At 51.4% G+C, this 17,554-nt stretch overlaps 6 protein-coding genes across 6 annotated transcripts; 3 read left to right on the forward strand and 3 right to left on the reverse strand.

Moving 5' to 3' along the window:
* The first annotated feature begins 34 nt into the window (after window positions 1–34).
* BO82DRAFT_78408 (uncharacterized protein) lies at window positions 35–606 on the forward strand. The gene has a single exon (XM_025641547.1). The coding sequence runs from the start codon at window positions 107–109 to the stop codon at window positions 572–574; it is 468 nt and encodes a 155-aa protein (XP_025491908.1). The 5' UTR covers window positions 35–106; the 3' UTR covers window positions 575–606.
* Window positions 607–807: 201 nt separating this feature from the next.
* BO82DRAFT_364882 (dihydrodipicolinate synthase family protein) lies at window positions 808–1,749 on the forward strand (the record flags this gene model as incomplete). The annotated part of the gene is made up of 1 exon (XM_025636976.1): window positions 808–1,749. The coding sequence occupies one exon, from the start codon at window positions 808–810 to the stop codon at window positions 1,747–1,749; it is 942 nt and encodes a 313-aa protein (XP_025491909.1).
* Window positions 1,750–2,788: 1,039 nt separating this feature from the next.
* On the reverse strand, window positions 2,789–4,879 carry zfpA (putative C2H2 finger domain protein; the record flags this gene model as incomplete). The annotated part of the gene is made up of 2 exons (XM_025631422.1): window positions 2,789–4,248; window positions 4,309–4,879. 2 exons carry the CDS (start codon window positions 4,877–4,879, stop codon window positions 2,789–2,791), a joined length of 2,031 nt encoding a protein of 676 aa, XP_025491910.1.
* Window positions 4,880–12,470: 7,591 nt separating this feature from the next.
* On the reverse strand, window positions 12,471–13,256 carry BO82DRAFT_78457 (uncharacterized protein). Its single transcript, XM_025641548.1, has one exon. It carries the CDS (start codon window positions 13,053–13,055, stop codon window positions 12,540–12,542), a length of 516 nt encoding a protein of 171 aa, XP_025491911.1. The 5' UTR covers window positions 13,056–13,256; the 3' UTR covers window positions 12,471–12,539.
* Window positions 13,257–14,463: 1,207 nt separating this feature from the next.
* BO82DRAFT_364884 (uncharacterized protein) lies at window positions 14,464–15,928 on the forward strand (the record flags this gene model as incomplete). Its single annotated transcript, XM_025636977.1, has 9 exons — window positions 14,464–14,571; window positions 14,620–14,640; window positions 14,780–14,836; window positions 14,933–15,019; window positions 15,051–15,067; window positions 15,217–15,221; window positions 15,353–15,486; window positions 15,533–15,756; window positions 15,790–15,928. 9 exons carry the CDS (start codon window positions 14,464–14,466, stop codon window positions 15,926–15,928), a joined length of 792 nt encoding a protein of 263 aa, XP_025491912.1.
* A 568-nt stretch (window positions 15,929–16,496) lies between these two features.
* BO82DRAFT_78472 (uncharacterized protein) lies at window positions 16,497–16,831 on the reverse strand. Its single transcript, XM_025641549.1, has one exon. It carries the CDS (start codon window positions 16,774–16,776, stop codon window positions 16,540–16,542), a length of 237 nt encoding a protein of 78 aa, XP_025491913.1. The 5' UTR covers window positions 16,777–16,831; the 3' UTR covers window positions 16,497–16,539.
* Between the last annotated feature and the right edge of the window lie 723 nt (window positions 16,832–17,554).

A 17,554-nucleotide genomic window follows, 5' to 3' on the forward strand; every position in this document is an offset into this window, starting at 1 on the left:
AATGTACTGTATTGTTTCTGGTTCTGTCTCTGACGTGACCATACTGTATGTATTATTGCCCTTTTGCTTCTGCTTCTGCTTCTGCTTCTTCCATCACCACCACTTCATGCATTCATCCATTCTGTGTCTCACCCATCCATCCATTTTCTCTCTCATTCTCTTAATCCTTTTGACTAACAGACGCAATGACAGACTCAATGACAGCCCCCCCAATGACAGAGACAGGGGTTCTCTCCCCCTCTCTCCCCCCAGGTCCAATGGAAACTATGCACCCCACATCCTCCTACATCTCTCCTCCTTCTCCGCTCCAACTGTGGGCGGAGATGATGCATTCATGCTCATAGCCAGAGCTACTCGCACACATGTTTCCGAGGATAAACGTGGGGGAGACCCCTCCAATGGCCTGGATGAAGATTCTTTTTCCGCACTGGATTCCATATTCCTAATAGTCCGAAGCTTAGAGGAGGAAATCCCCCCCCGCGCCGTGGCCTCGTCAAGTGGGGGAGAACGTGGGGGTGGATGGAGAAAGCAAAGCAGGGCGATCAGGGCTTCGAGGTTCCATTCAATCCAATAACTGATCCAGGTGAGTTTGTTGCCTGCGAATCAATCACCCCTCCTCTTCCCTTCCCCTCCCCTCTCTTACTTCTTATATCCTTTCTGTCTCCCTCTTGTTGATCCGGCCTTCCTCTCCTCGTATCTATTTCCACCCTTGGACGCTAACCCGCCGTCGGCGCGATACCCATCCAGATACGAACTGACGTACTTCCTCGCAACACTCGCCGCAACTACCGACACCATACATACACCATGGCCCGCACCCCCCGTCCCCTCACACCAGGGATCTACGTCCCGACCGTTGCCTTCTTCAGCCCCAATGAAGACCTCGACATCGCCACCGTCGAGCAACACGCCGCCTACCTGGCGCAGGCCGGCGTGACCGGGCTCGTCGTGCAAGGCAGCAACGGCGAAGCCGTGCACCTCTCGCGGGAGGAACGCAACGAGATCACCGCGGCGACGCGGCGGGCGCTGGACGCGCATGGCGGCGCCTCGAAGCCGCTGATCGTGGGCACGGGCGCGGCCTCGACGCGGGAGACGATCCAGCTGTGCGAGGACGCCGCGGCGGCCGGGGGCGACTACGTGCTGGTGCTGCCGCCGTCGTACTACAAGTCGCTGCTGACGGCGCAGGCCGTGCGCGAGCACTTCGAGCGGGTGGCGGCGGCGTCGCCGGTGCCGGTGCTCATCTACAACTTCCCGGGGGCGTCGGCGGGGGTGGACCTGTCGTCGGACGAGATCCTGGCGCTGGCCGCCCACCCCAACGTCGTCGGCGTCAAGCTCACCTGCGGCAATACGGGCAAGCTGGCCCGCGTCGCCGCGCAGGCCCCGCCGGGCTTCCGCACCTTCGGCGGCTCCGCCGACTTCACCCTGCCGACCCTCGTCGCCGGCGGCGCCGGCGTCATCGCCGGCCTCGCCAACCTCATCCCCCGCGCCTGCCTCCGCGTCTTTGACCTCTACCGCGCCGGCCACGTCGCCGACGCCCAGCGCCTCCAGGCCGTCGTCGCCCGCGCCGACTGGCTCGCCATCCAGGGCGGCTTCGTCGCCGTCAAGTCCGCCCTCCAGTCGTACCGCGGCTACGGCGCCCTCCCCCGCCGGCCGTGCGTCGTGCCGGCCGCCGAGCAGGTGGCGGCCCTCAAGGAGTCCTTTGCCGAGAGCATGGAGCTGGAGCGCCAGCTGGAGAAGCAGCAGGCCTAGGGATGATCGGGTCCACCAAGGATTCCCTCCCCCATCCCAACAATACAACATAATTTCCACGCAAGCAAGCATACTCAATGCCAATGCCAATTCCATTCCATTCCCCATCTGTGCAAGTTGAGACTCCTCCGTGCTCCCATCGTAGCCACCACCCATGGTCCTATACAGACCGTAACTATAAGAAGTGCTACCCCCAGAAACGGGCCCTACCAGTCCGCTTCGGGATCCTCCATCCAGACTTGAACCCAGTACAGTGCCCGTATCGTATCATCTCTCGTGTCTATTACCTTGCAAATACTCGAAAGTAGAACCAGTCGGAAAGAACGTGATCTCAGAGCTGAATATGACAGTCATTCCTGGGGTCTAGCGGCGAAACATGGTGTTCGTCTCATGGGCATAGCACCAAGCACCGTTCGCTCGCACGATGTGTAGAGATCCAAGGAGCGAAAGGGTGGGGAGTTCTGCGGCCTCGGAGATGATAGACTTCCGCCCTTTCTTTGGAGGATGGGATGGGGTATATGCTTACAGCAGTATACATCGGAGGTGCCCGCTCTGTCGTGTATAGAGTTGAGGATAGCCGCCGCGTAGGCTCTGGAACCCGGGACAAGCAAGTATAATTAACCTAACCAGTCTCTACCAATTCCCTCTCCCACCACGACCATCGCTGTGTAAGCGGGAAGAATTGTGTACAGCTAGAACTACTTTTCTTTCGGGAGAAAGTCATAAAATGGGACACCGGTTCTTTTTCATTTCATGGTCCCAAAAAGACCCTCGGCCCAGCCGGGGTGTGCTTCTCAGCCATTTGGATAAATATATCATACAGCATGATCAAAAAGACAAGATCAGTCAAAACATTGGATGGGGCTCAAAGAACATGATGGATATGATGGTATCAGTCAGGGTTTTGAAACGCAAATCAACCACAAGAAAAGAAAATATCAACCAGCTCGCTTTCCAGGAGACACGGGTATGCGAAAGACATGAGGTAAAAATGGGAAGGGGAAGAATACAAAGCAGGGATGCTTCAGGGGGAGGCGGTTTAGGCCATCAACTCGTCGAGGTTCTCATGCAAATAAGCGACGTCGGGTAGTGGGACGGCTGGACGACCGATCATCTGCGTGGTTGAGCCGCTGAGCCACGGCCCCCGTTCTTCGTCGTTGGCACTCAGCACGCCCTCAGCACGCTTCAGAGTCTCAACGTCCAGATCGGTCACGTATGCTTCCCGGTTGGTGCCATCTCCGGCGCCACCTGGGAGCTTGAGCCGGACTTCGAACTCGTTGTCAAGCATCATCTCATCCTTCCAGAGACGACGTTGACCATCAAAGACACAGAGGACGCGCTTCTTGGTCTTGATGCTGCTGCTGGGGCATCCCCACGACTGAGGGTACCGGTCACGGTTGTTCCGCCGCTTGGTCGCCGTCGCACGCATCTTGTTGCTGGCGGAGGGCTTGGTGACGGCATTGCCGCTGCCCAGGATAACGCGACCAGCACCGGCGGTGGAATTGCCCCGAGGAACTCTCAGGAAGTTCTTAGCCAACCGCTGGTTGGGACTTTCGTAGAAGTCTTCGTCATCGTCGTCATTTTCGTCGCTGAAACGGTCCACGGCACCAGCCGTGTCGAGTAGCATGTGTTTTTCCATAGTCTTCTTCACCTCCTCGTCCGAGTCGACTTCGGCAAGGCGCTGCTGGTTGATGGCTTCGCTAGGCTCTTCTTGTTGCACCACACGTAGCACACAGTCATCCAAATGCTCGTAGAAGTCTTGGGCATTGCTGAAAGTGATGGAACACGTAGAACATTTGCCAGTAGCCTCCTGACTATGACTAGGGGAATTCTTGGCGGTGGAAGCCACGGGGGTTCGCTTGCGGCAGTTGGGTGGCGTTTGCTCAACGCCGTGCACTGAAGTCAGATGACGCTTGAAGACGTCCGCCCGGTTGAAACTTTTCTCAGCGGGCGACCCAGATCCCGGACAGAATCCGCACACCATCGTTCCCTTGTAATGGGTGAGTGTATGCCGATTCTTGTCGTACTTGCGCGCGAACCCCTTGATGTGGTACTCGCAAGTTGCAATCGGGCATTTCTCAGGTCTCTCGGACTGGTGCGTAAGCATGTGGGCTTTGAGGTCTTTGAATACTCGTCCACAGTCGGGATGAGGGCATCGGCCCTTTTCCTTGGTTTCATCATCGGAGTCGAGGCTGCTCGACGCCGGGCTGGGCTGAGATAGGCGGGACCGAACCGAAGCCACGGACGACCTTCGCTGATATGCGGTTACAGGGAGTGAACGCGGGATGGTGGAAATGGGAGAAGCAGCCGAGAAGTCAGCTTGCTGCTGGGGAAATGGTTGCGTGGTGGGGTAGGACTCCTCAAGCTGATAGTGGGATGGATTAGGAGATTGTGGGAAGAAGCTGTCCTGTGCTATCATGTAGTCAGACGGCTCAGGAAACGAGATGGCGGGTGGTGAAAGGTGGCATTGCTGGGAGTTGGGCTGAATCACTGAAGGATCTGTTCAGCACTCATGATTAGCATGAGGAACAAGCTCGAAGTGGATGAGAAAGTACTAACCGACACAATTCTCGATCCACTTCTTCTGATAGAAACCATCCGTGTCCGTCACACCGGTGACATACTCATTGGGGAAGAAGTCGCCCATGAGGGCATCAGCGAGTCCCAGACCGTTGGTGGTCTGGATCCACTCCTCTTGGATGAAAGGTGCTGTTCCTGAGTGGGGTGACCCCATGGCGGACGATGAGGCACTCGGGATAGAAGGTCCAGAAGCGGTAGAGAGGCCAGGAATGAAGTGATCGGCGCAAAGAGGAAGGGAAGGAGGTGTGACGGGCATTGGAGGGAAGCTGGAGGACTTGGGGAGAGGAGCGAAAGCGTCCGAGTACATGGCAGGAGTGTCATAATAAGGTGGTTGCAATGCGGCGGAGGCATCGTGTGTCTGCCCGTAATCACACATGCCATCCATTGGAAAGGCGAACGGGTCGACCAACGTGGAGTCCATTGCGAGCTGTGGGATGTAGGAAGTCTGCCGTTGTCTGGTAGAATCGAGAGCCAGTGCTAGCATCTTCTTGTTGTCGGTGGTGAATTGAGCCGGACAGAGGACAAAATCGGTGAACTCTTGACTCTGCATGTTGTGCAGGCACGTCCGAATGGGAATGCGCAGTGGTAGCCTCTATGCAGGCGGTGAATCTGACGACTAGGTTTGAGTATGTAAAAGCGAGCACTGGATCTGCAGGGTAACTGAGTCAGTTGAGGTATCTTATTGTTGAGGTCTCATACTGGATAGTGATTGAGTTTCGGGGGAGGTGCGGTAATGGGACCGGGCCGCGCGGGGGAACCTACAATTCCTGATGGTGTTTCCTTGGATGCGACAGAGGGAATCCGTGGATACAATGCACGACGGGATGTGCGATAAACTCTCTTTGTGCCTCGCTGCAATTCGCAGGGTGGTGGTGAGGAATGACGGCAAGTTTAAGTAAGGGAAGGTTAGCTGGTGATGGGAAGAGATGTCTAGACCGGGACGACGTCAACAGTCAACAGTCAACAGTCAACAGGTCGACAGTAACAGTCAAGACAAGTGAGGGCGAGAGCCAAAGATAAAGCGGAGGAGAGGAGTGAGGGAGAAAAAGAAAACAATGATATAGACTGGAAAAGAAAGTTGGCGAGGGAAGGAGGGAGTAAAAGCATTGTTAAATGTTATGTGATTGCTGGCCCTACAAGAAAGTTGAATGCTACTATTTGCGCTCATAGTGGATAAGACTGGCTTTGGGGGGGGGGGACCAACTACTGCGCACGAACTAAGAAACCACGCTAAATTAAAACCATGACCATTCATAGTATAGAGGATAGGACAGGGGAGTCATTTCTTAGCGCGCATCGAAAGTGACTGGGGTGGGTGTGGGTGCAGTGGGTGGATGTGAGTGTGGATGTGGATGATACCGTCAATGATGACGATGATGATGCTGATGGAGAGTGGAGGGTGGAGGGAGAGGAGGGCAGTACAGTACGGTAGTCAGTACGGTAGGAAAGAAACCGTGTACAGTAAAGTAAAAGAAAAGAAAAACCAAAGAAAAATAAAATCGAAATAAAATAAAAATAAAAGCAACAGGGGTAAATCGAAGCAAGAAGGGTGGAGTGGGGAGTGCCGGGCAGCAGTAAAAGAAACAGGGGCAGGGCAGCCAGTGAACCGAGCCTGGTATTTTTGGCTCTTTCTTCTTTCTCTCTCGTTACGCCGGCTTTACCGCTAAGCCTGCTTGCCTTCCTGCATGCTGCGACGCTCTTGCTCTTGCTCTCTCTCTCTTTTGCACTGCCTGCCCAGAACACCGTCGGGTCGAATCGTCTTTTCTTTTTTAACATTTATGATTATATGCTACATCGGGCGATCATATCAAACCAAGAAGATGTCATTTCGATTTTTGGTCCATGACTAAATTCAATTTGAATCATTTCTGCTTCCCCCTCCCTGACTTTCTTCTTCCACGACACGATCCGGGCTTGTCATGAACCATAATTCCGGTCTATTTTTTGTTGGGGTGTAGATCATTGCTTTTCTGCTATACTCGGTAGAACAAGGGAGGCCAGCACGGCAGCAACTGGTGGGTAGGATCGGGGAATCTCGATTGATAATCGGAAGGGGAGGGGGGGGGATCTGAACAAGATTCATAACGTAAGCGGGTTTAGGGAGAATTTTCTGGGGTTACAAACTTACCAACACAAAAAGTGACAAAAGAAGAAAGAGGAAAGAGAAGGAGAGGGAAAAAAATTCCAGATGGAAATCAGACCCACCAACCTTGAACCTCGAAAAGATAACTCGACTCGTCCAAAACATCCCATCCCCCCTCCCCTCCTACAAAGGAAGAGGCCACTGGGCTTGGTGGTGGTTCTTTTCGAACCCATCGTCATCCATGCACTTTATCTGTTATGCTTAATTGAAGATCTTATTTGTTTATTGTTTCAATCATGATCACCTACACTTTCTTTCCTTGGGGTCCGAAAAAAAGGCTTCTAGGCGTTGTCAGAAGCCTTTCGACTATCAACTGTAGCAAGAAGAGAGAGAACAATTCAAACGTGAGTCGGTGAGACCCATTTTGCAGGCACACACGGGGTCGCCGGACTTGGATGCGGGCTTGACATTCGTATCCGCATCTTGTTGTCGGGAAGTCCGTGGTGGCACAGATAGTACCATCCCTTCACAAGAGCTTGGCTATGCCGATGGCCCGTTTTTTGACTACAGACTCTGGTCCTTCAGACCGCGCGATTGGTGGAGATTAAACTATCTCTGACATCTCCGCGCTCTGGTCGGCTCTGGAGTATTTTTTATCGTGATGACAGGAGCCCGGCCGGGGGAGAATAGCATTCATTGTCTCCGTAGTCGACTATTCCTCATACTTGCTACAAAGGTAAATCGTATGTTGTCAGACTTTCCCTATCCCCGAAAACTGTCCAAGCTAGAAAACAACCAAAAAATTTGACTGGCAAGAGCCCTGAAGTCATCTATCTGAATCTTTTTTTTTTTTTTCGTGATTGACCTGTCAATCCTGGCCCCATGTTACAAGCGGGCACATCGTCCCGTCAACTCGGGTCAGACTTCAGATCATCCTCACTCCACTAGTAGTACGCAGTAACTCAGTAAGGTAGGGTAATAATGTCTGAGTCCTGACTAGGGCGTTCCCCGAACGGGGCTAGTTGCAAAGCACTAGGGCAGATGGATCTCGGGCTTGGCCGTCAATTCCGAAGCACAATTCGCCAAACTCATGGGCCTGTCGACGATCTTAGTTTCAGCTCCACCCGGTCACAAAGAAAAACGTGCATCTCAGATCCTAAACACTCGATTGGCCGACCGCGAAGGATGGTGAAATGAAGCGTCCATTGGATTAGCAGACGAGTGGCCCAATCACCGGGCCTTAATGATTCCCGAGTAGCAGTGAGTGAGTGACAGTGCTTCCGGATTCCGAGACGTGGGACAGACCTCTAGGCTCCGAATCACTTTGGAGTCTTGGAAGTTGGACCCAACCCAATGTGGACGCCGACGAACCTGCCGCCGCCATTAATTACTCTCAGAGCCGCAACAAGCTCTGTATCTGTAAGTGTACTGGTCTGACAGTCTAAGGATTTGCCCGTCACAAAAGGGTCACATGCTCATCCTGATTCTTCTGGCGGGGCCCAACCGAACTCTTTTGGTGAGGAGCTGGTATGACTGCGATAGAACTCGCTCGGTATCTCCTCTACTCTGATACTGAATTTTTGTCAAGTATATCTTTTTTTGGGTAATAAACAAACAAACAAGGGGTGATATCATCTAAATGACATCATGGCCGCGATCATGGCAGACGTACGGAGTACTCACCCTCAGTGCGTAGTCGGAATTGAGGCTGCCGGGGTGTGCGGGTCTAATGTGGCTCAGTAGGAGTGCTGCAGACTGTCAGTCCGGAAAGCGGCACAGAGAGAGAGAGTACACTACACAGTATATGGCGGTTACGCTATGATTCAAATTGGAGGGTAAATAGTGCTCGATGATTCATGTTGATAATACTACAATCGTACTACGAAGGACAAGAAACAATGGCCAAGGATGATTACAGCCCTTGTAGCTACCAGAGCCTTGGAACCTAATATAATCAATTCACCCTGCAGGATAAAGGGGGATTCCCTCGACAGCGACCGGACGGTATCACTGGTATTGGCTACGGGGTATAGTAGGTAAAAGTACGAAGTAAACAATCTGCAGAGCTGGTGCCAAGTATGCACGTGCAGATTGGCACACAAACAATAGACATAGTACCTACATCGTGACCAGTAACTATCATCAATAATACAAACCGAGCAGATGCGTTGCCGACGCTCTTCTCCGAGAGAGCATCAAAGCGAGCGAGGGAGGGTCGGCGGTGAAGATCGTGCCATTACGACCGATTTAGCGCCACACGCTGGGTTGAGCCACACCCCAACAGCCTATGATGTGTCAGTCGGCGGATCTCCCCGCCTTGCCATTGGCAGATCCCCGTGCATGACGGGCTCGGGGATTCGCATTTGAGGCGCAGTCAGCCTGTTTCTCACCGCTGGATCGCGAATGGACCCATCGCTCTCCCCCGGAGGGGTGTTTTCCTGGAAATCTGAAACCGTAGGGGGAAAATTCACCAGCCCCGTGGACAGCAGCCCATCCACCCATCCATCCATCCATCCATCCATCCCAACCCTTTGAAGGTAGAACGCTAGAACATCATCGACGCTTCCATGCGGCTTTGTTAGGAAGAGAATCCTTGTCGTTACTTTATTATGTTATGATTCTCTTTTTTATTATCAAATAAATAACATCGTTATGCAATACAGCCCACCATACCCTAGTCTCGTCTCGGTGTTGCCCGAAGTTCTGACTTGGCTATTTTGTGACCACCAGGAACCGCCAAGTTTCTTGGTAAACAGTCTAGATGCTGTTCACGCTAAGATACTACTCCTACATATTGAATACGGACTATTGAGTATTGATCACCTGTCCACCACAATCCCTTAAAGTCCAGTGACTGAAAGACACATGGCGGCAAGAAAACAAAAACCACAGTGCTGCGGGGCAGAAATCACACCCTGCTAGTTAATCCACTCAGCCTTTTCTTGTTGAGCCCCTTCTTCTCTTCTCACCCTCCTGTCCGCCATTTCGAACCTGAAACATTCCAGAACTCGCTTGTCGCATTCTCTGTACTCCGGACTCCGCGCGCATCACCTGTCAATCAATCTGTCATTCCTGCACTAGGCGAGAGGCGTGCAGATCTGAAACGTAAACCCGATAAATATGCCTGAGCATCTCCTGATCTTCGTCAAGTACAAGTATCAATCACGCATCGCTATCGCACGGAAAGAGATATCTCTTCGTGTTGACCAGACCTCTACGATAAGTGTTTAGTAAACGACCGTCGTAGACCCCGAGCTCTTTCTTCAAGAGTGGACCGCAACGGCTGTGTCCGTGAACATCGACACGAGGTAGGTAGGTGTGTATGACAGCTGCCAACCCAACTCGGGTAATTTCCCAGCACGTGGCATTAGCACCTGCGACCAAAAATTGTAACCTAAATGATCCAGCTTCAGGGGGGAGGGGGCGAAGAAACGACTTCGAGGTACAGCACCATGCTGACGGATTTTCTCCTCCCGCCTTCCATGAAGGATTCCTCCATCAGTTAGGGGTATGACTTTGAGGCGAAATATGCATCACCGCTCGCTTCGACGCTACGAAAAGAGCTTAGCAGCTTTCTTTCTGTTCTTTGACACAATCATGAGGGCTTGATATTAAATTCAATATGCGTTCTCATCAGGAGGGCTGGGTGTCTCAGGTAGAGCTGCCTACTAATGGATGTGAGATGGATGATCTGTCTGCGGCTCCCCGATTAGATCACCATTCAGTTGAGGTGGGCCTGTTGGGCATTCCCTACAGACGCGCATTTTTAGGATTCATATCGAATCCAGAAATGAAAGGTGGGCATTGGAGCCTGCTTTCCATCTGTTTCATGAACAAAGGCTGCTTGCAACCTCCAGAGTCTAGGTTTTGGAAAATGTTAGGGGTAGCTTGTCATACCATTGATCACCACAATGCGAAGCTGTACCATCTCCGGGTTCTCAATTCGTTCATGAAACTCGCAAGTAACTTAATGTATATGCCTCTAATGACGAAATCCACCCAGGCGAAGGGTTAGACAAGCGCGAGTAGCTAGAAAACAACCTCACGCTTATCGGTCGCCGTTTGCAGACGAGGTGACCAACAATATCGTGTCGCATGAATCTTCTTCCCTCCGGCCCGCTCCAAGTAAGACTCCCAATAACTGCTATTGTGCAACTGAGACATGTCCAAAAGGTAAAAAAAAAAGTGACGGCGTATTCTCATGTTCTGTGGTGATAACCACAACATCGCCGAATTCGGCACCCGATATGAGAGAGTGCCTCATACAACGGGCATCATTACCCACCTTTCAATTATCTCCTGTTCCACTATGGCAGACAAGAACCCGGACATCCCATCGGTCTCATGGCGACGGGAGAGATATCGATCCGGAGTATATTTGAATTTCGGCCCCCAATTACGGTCACGGTCAATCAATTACGACTGTCTCCCAATATAGTGGTAATTACGGGGGGGGTAAGAAAGGCTGCAGGGATCCAGGATTATTATTAATGACGGGCGGAATTCGACCCGACAACCAATTAGTTAGTGTGATATGAACAAAAGAAAACAAGCGCCAGAGCGCGCAAGGGTAGTTTCCTACAGTACTAGTTGGTGCGACCAAGTCCGGTCTAAAGATAGCACTACTGAAAGAAACAGAGGACTAAACCAGACTAGCAGGCTGTTCTTCCCGTGGGTTTTGTTATGCTTCTTTCGCTTTGTCTTGGGGGGCTCCGGGGCGTTAAATTCGCATGGATGGATGGATGGATATACTCCGTCGGAACTTCTTCTATTCAAGCGCTGGGCTGCTGACCCCCTGACATTTACTGCGAGTCGCCAGTCAGATCGCTCATAGGAGGCTTCCAGAACATCTGGCGTGCAGCTCTTGAAACTGGCGTGAAACGTCACAGTGATGGAACTCCATTCCTAGGTGCATGGCTAATTTTGGTATCTCTGACAGGCATGATGCCATGGTCGCTGAAAAGTGCGGATGGGATGGCCAAGCTCTCTGTGACTCGAGAGCTTCTGGCCAGACAAGCTGCAGACTGGAAGAACTTGGAATACTCTCGCTCTCGCATTTCCATGGCAGATGATTTGTCACACTTAACGCGGCTCGATTATTGGGTCGATTTGCGGGTGGGCGAGGCACACTCACAGACGATCGCTTAATTGCGTTTTCGGATCTATCGATAGGGATAGATTAAAAAGAGGGTCGCTATATAAACTTTTGGGGGGGATTTTGACAGCTGCTGAACCAAAGTCTGGTGTGTTGTGGGCCGTGATGTCCATCGATCAGGCCTGCCCCACGTTCCCCTTAACAACCAAACGGACTACCCCGATTCCCCGACCATCACTCCAGTTTTACTAATCACCAAGAAAGACTCGTAAATTGGAGTGCGAGAGAAGCTCCACCATCCTTGCTGCTAAAGCAGCCTAAAGAATGCCCCCGGGATCATAGTGCTCACTGCTCGGAAGGCCCGGAGACTACCGCTAGTAAGGGGGCTCCCTGGCGGAGCAATTGGCGTATCATAACTCCCATCTGGATTACTATTCTGGAGGATTAATTAAGCCTACTAGTGCAGTGCACTACTGGGTCGAGGTAATCTATTTAGATTGTTCTATATGAAAATGCATCGGGTAGTAATTAGGATTGACAGCTAGTGGGATCACAGGGGACTACCTGCATTCGTCTATGAGACAATCTGATTGGTACCACATCATTCCCAAAAGAGATCAGAGGTATGGTAAGTACTGTACTCATGAGGACATTGGCAGTCTAGCACGGACTGATTCAGATAGCTGTTGTCGCCGTCGGGTCATGGACAAGATCCGTGCTATACCTGTCAAGTGTCAGGACTCGAGCGGGGCGAAGATCGGGCTTCAATTTTCAATTTTGCATGCACACTTCGAGCTAATCTCCTCGATGACTGCCCTTCATTTATGCCGGCTGGCGGAATTACCTACCTTGTGTGCGCACAATCCAAGTTATCTCCCTTGGATGCCTGGTAGAGTTAAGGTACCCGGTCCTTAGTTCCAGTTGTTGCCCTCCTTTCGGGTTGCTCAAAAGGACTCGCCTATAAATCCTGTTCTGGGTAGGATGCCAAACAGTGATGATATCACATGATCCCTCCCCCTGCATGAGTTTCCGTCAACCAGAAGACCCCCGGGACCCCTCTCTCCACCTGAGTCTTGCGGGTATCGCGCTGCCCCGTATCGACTGTATCTTGCTCGCAGGATTTCCATTGCCTCCTTTGCAAATCCCTTGAATGACTCGGATGGATCTCGATCTCGAATGTCTCAGAATTAAAGTGATGGTAGTCGCACGGTTGGCCGGTCTCCAAAATACAGAGGGAGGTAGCAGTATGGAGTACCAATACACGCACCATATGTCGGGACTTGCGTTGACATCGCCTGAATTCCTGCAGCTTGTCCGACGATCGTCCCTCCAAGTTGGGACTCCGCGCAGACCAACCAACCACGGCATGCATGTGGAACTTTTTTTTGGGAGGCGGCCCTTGCGGGGTCCTGTCGGTGACCACGGGCTTTGGACTGCCTGCGTGCGGCCCGATCGATCAATTGCTCGATTATTATTTTGTCTTGCCGTGACAAAGGTTACTAGGTACTGTACGGAGTACCTTAGATAGGTATTGGCCCTGCACATCATGCACAGACCGAGTCCTGACTAATGTTCACCTCCCACACCCCCCACGCTTGAGCGAACCTGTAATCGGCAGATCGACCACCGCCGCGGGCAGCAATTTATCTTACCGAATATGAAAAGCGGGCTGATCAGGGTGTCCCGTGGTCATCCAGTTTTACAGATTGTGGTTGAGGCATCTTCTTGACTCTTCTTGTGCAAGACATCGACCGAATCTCCCTTGAACCTCTCCCTATGCAGAGCATTCGAAATGTCGTATGTTGCGTCTTTCTCGCAAGAATAAGAAAAGTAAGCAAAGAGAAGATGGTTCTGGGAGTTCGATGTTGCACGCATCCATTTAATGTCATTGTACTGTACTATCAGTACTGTATCACTTTGCCCGCATCGCAATCCGTGTAACACCAACGCATGTCCTGCCATGCAATCGTTGCCACGCATCGCAGGGCTTCGAGGGGGAAAAGAGCTCAGGACAAGCTGTCAGTATCACTTCTCATCCAGCCATTTGGGAAGCTAGTTGGAACCTGGGGGGGGGGGAATAAAAAGTCTAAATTTTGGCCCGTCGAAAAAGGCTACCGCACCCTCTATAGGTTGAATATTCTTCCTATCGTGGTACAAAAGTCCCTTCCTGTTCCAAGTGAGAACCAACAATGCGGATGCATGTTACTCTGAAGCTAGCAGAGATTCCACTGTATTAAGAACTTAAGTGGGGAAGGGGGAGTACAGACAACCGTCCCTAAATCGTCAGCATATATTGCCCCGTCGCTCTGAATATGTGATTATCTGTGCATTAAGTTTCTATTTCTCTCTGCAGGCAAGATTGGATTGCGTAGATCGTGGTACTGTACTGGGTCCAGGTTTTCTTGTGCAAAGCAAAGCGAAGTGACGACATGGGCTTCCGGATGGATGAAATGCTGATCATTTTAGGAACCATGATTAGCATATCCTTGCTCGGTCGCCCTGCAGAAGGGTGTCTCACTTTCCCAAGGTGTACAGTGCAACTTGGAAAAAGGTCATCAATTAATTGGAAACTACATCTTGAAATTCTCCATTGAGTTTTCGGTCGCGCTTTTCCCATAGGTCCTGGTATACCGATTTGACTCACTTGATGTAGGACACCAGCACATCACCATCGCAGAAGCCGCGCAAGGCAGTTCCACTAGGGGTTTAGGGTTAATTGTGCAGTAGAAGCGCCAATGTCCAATGCTTTGGTGGCAAGGACAGACAACGAACAAAGCTCAAGCTTTGCTTCGACTAACTCCTGACCAGAGCCCATCATCGCCCCGGGCCCTCCCCCCACAGCTTCCTGCGGAGCTCATGGTTCACGCGCTAATACAGGTACGAACACTTGGCTCTGGGCTGCATCCTCACGATCGAAGGAGGGGCGCTCGTGACGCATGGTGTCAATGACCGCAGTATGATTCTTCCCTTTTGGTTCGTTCTTCTTGTAATGGCGATACGTACCGTCCATCTGTCTCTCCCCACGATTGTCTTCATGGGCTCTGAATCCCAAGATACGAGGTTGGTGTGTCACAATCGTTAGTTGGTGTTCTGTACTGTACATCTTCTCCAGCCTTACGCGATCTCCTTTCTGGTGTGTGTGCTCCGCACGATGGTCCGTATAGCATATGGATAATTGTATGGGCGTTTTGTCCAGGGGAGTAAAGCGCAACCTATTTTGTGAAATAACAGGCCCAGTATTACTGTAGTGACGTCCTACTGTTTAACTATAGGGAGGAGTGCCATGGATCCCCCTCTCCGATCTGATGCCGAAGTCGCCTCGAACCATGGTTAGGGTTCGGAGTGACATTTCCACCTCCCCCCACCCACTTGTTTTTCCTGTCCACTATGCAGACTACGCAAAATAGGAAATACCATATGTACAGTACTGTACTATGGAGACCGAACCCCTGGTCCTCCCTCCGCTTCGGGTGTGGGAGTTCTCAGGGGAGCAGGCGCTATCCAAGCACAAGGTCATGCATGCATACTAGACGCATGATGCAGCGTATGCATGGTATCATGTATGTCTGAAAGTTACCGGGCATAAGAGGTATCCAGGTACTGTGTGTATGGTACAGTACACAATCGCCAAGCTCTTGTGCGGTTCGCCGCGTGCCTTATGTAGCTTGGTTGAGATAAGGAAGTAGTAATACTAACGTTGCGGTTCTAGACTAAGTGAGTCGAGCAGTGTACTCAACAAAAAGAAGCCATGTGGCGGGCTAGACCGCTGGAAATAAGGTGGGTAAGGAGGTGGGACAGGGACCCATTTTCTCTTTTGCGTCTAAGACTGTGTTGTTGGTGTACAGACCACGAGTCTGGCGAACTCCGATTGTGGATGTCGAGAGATCTCGAGGGGGAGAAATTCTCGGAGAAAGGAAGAGCGAGAGAGAAGAAAAATGCCACTGCCACACTGCCACACCACTTGGCTGGACCCTCTCTAGTGTGTTTTCGTCTTTAGTGGTGAATACAGTATCTTACACCATGAGGCCAGCGGTGTCACCCGGAGGTATTGCACTAGGAAATCCTGCCCTGTGGAACCACCCCAAACCCTCCGCCCACCCCACACCATCCTGTCTGTCTTCCCCTCCAGGTTTCTTTTCCATCAAATGCTGGGAGCTTTGGGGTTTAACCTTAGGGAAGCACTAAGCTTAACAGCCCTGAGCTCCAGGATCCCCGAGAGGAATCCTTATGTAGTGACGATGGTATTTAAGTGAGTTCACTCGTGATCGTGATAACAAACCAGAAAGGGCAGACAGAGCATGAAGCCTGAGGATCTGCGGTCCGGGCCCCTCCCTCCTCGTTTGAACCTTCTGTCCTATGATGAACGTCAGTTCGCTCTCTGGGTTTTGTTTTTCGGCATCCCCGAGACAATACCGCGCTAACCCTAATTCGGAAAACTAAAAAAGGCAACGCGGGATTCACGGGAGTTCGACAAAATCTGATATCAATCAGTAGTCCACGGTTACTTTAGCTTGTCCTTGTTTTGGCTCGAGAGCCCAAGCCAAGATTAATCAATCGCATTAGTAAGGGTTCGATAACAGATGGACAACCGGGTCACGCCTCGAGGCGAGGACAATGTCAATGTCACTATTGTGCTCACTCCCTGGCGAAGACCCTGATAAGATTGTGATTTTCTTGAGGTTAGTGAACTTTCGCGGGTCGCCAAGGGGGAAGATTAGCGGAATGATCTTTTTCTTGCTTGGGTAGTGTCGGTCATCGCCTAGTCTAGATTCAGGGACTTGGGTCTCGGTCCCGAAGGTCCGTACTGTAGATTGTTTTTGTAGGCGCCCACGAACAGTGGTTGGCGCTAGGGCCGGATGTCAATACTATATGGTTGAAGACTACTGGGTTAGGTACGTAGTAGGCTAGTAAACAGCCAACCATGTGATGGATGCGACAATAGGAGCTGGTTTGAATATGGTGTGTATGTCACACGCAATCTTCTATGTATTCATGACATCACGGCATAATCGTCATTCATCGTTCTGCTCGATTAGAGAAAAGGAATAAGAAGCAAAATACTTCCAAGCATGGAGAGTAGGGGTTGACTGGACACAAGCGAATCATATTCCAGCAAAACTTTACTCCGTGAGGTAAGGACAAAGTTATCAGGATTCTTATCCGGGTGGGGACTACATGGACAGTACCAGCATTGGGGGTTAACGATCAGGAGCAAGACAAGAGAAGTCTGGGGTCTGGGGGTGAAGAGTCGCAGGGTGGGTTTGCCCATGTTTGCCACAATGGATCTGTGGGCACTGATGGGTTTTACTCAGTACACCCAAATACATCAGTAGTATGAGACCCAGCGCGTGGACGACTAGTACTGTAAGTCACTTACAAGTGCCACCCTTGAACTGCTCGGCTCGTTGAATAAAGTATGAACCGTTGTCGGGTACACGATGGAGAACTTCACGTATGGCACTCACCGGCCGAAAAGAAAAAAAAAAAAAAAAAAAACAATCAGCTACTGGGTCCTGCTTCCCCGGGGCCGAGTTTCCCCTTTTCTTTTCATCTGGTGCAAAGACTTTGGCCCCATCCCGATGCTAGTTGGAAATCACGACCGACTGACTGGGTGGCCCTCCTCCATCCGTTTCAAGCCACGCAGCTGTCAATGCCACGAGGTCTTTTAGACTGGGGAGGAGGGGCGCCCAATCAAGTTTAGGAGGAGGGCCACAGCAGAATGTCCATCCGGCGAATGGGCGATTGAGGGAAGCGAAGCAGAAGAACAAATCAATCAGCATTATCTCTCTTACCATGCCTACACTTGATGACAATCCACGATCGGGATTCCGACTATTACTACCTACCTTGGACCATCCTTTTCTGCCCAGTGGTAGGATGATGGGCACAGATTGGTGCACAAGGATCAACAAATCTGCATCATCGCCTGGATTGCAACAAGGATGGGGTCAAGTTCCTTGCTGTGCTTGGGTTTGATCTTGCATGGTGTTGACAAAGTAAAAGGCTTGATCCCCATATGAAGGTTCGCTTGGGCGAGAAGGTTGGAC

This window comes from Aspergillus uvarum (assembly GCF_003184745.1).
Source record: "Aspergillus uvarum CBS 121591 unplaced genomic scaffold BO82scaffold_27, whole genome shotgun sequence".
Taxonomy (NCBI): domain Eukaryota; kingdom Fungi; phylum Ascomycota; class Eurotiomycetes; order Eurotiales; family Aspergillaceae; genus Aspergillus; species Aspergillus uvarum.

Excerpts from the sequence above, each read along its gene's own strand:
- BO82DRAFT_78408 (XM_025641547.1), top strand. The coding sequence starts at position 107 with ATGCATTCATCCATTCTGTGTCTCACCCATCCATCCATTTTCTCTCTC.
- BO82DRAFT_78457 (XM_025641548.1), bottom strand. The coding sequence starts at position 13,055 with ATGATGTGCAGGGCCAATACCTATCTAAGGTACTCCGTACAGTACCTA.
- BO82DRAFT_78472 (XM_025641549.1), bottom strand. The coding sequence starts at position 16,776 with ATGGGCAAACCCACCCTGCGACTCTTCACCCCCAGACCCCAGACTTCT.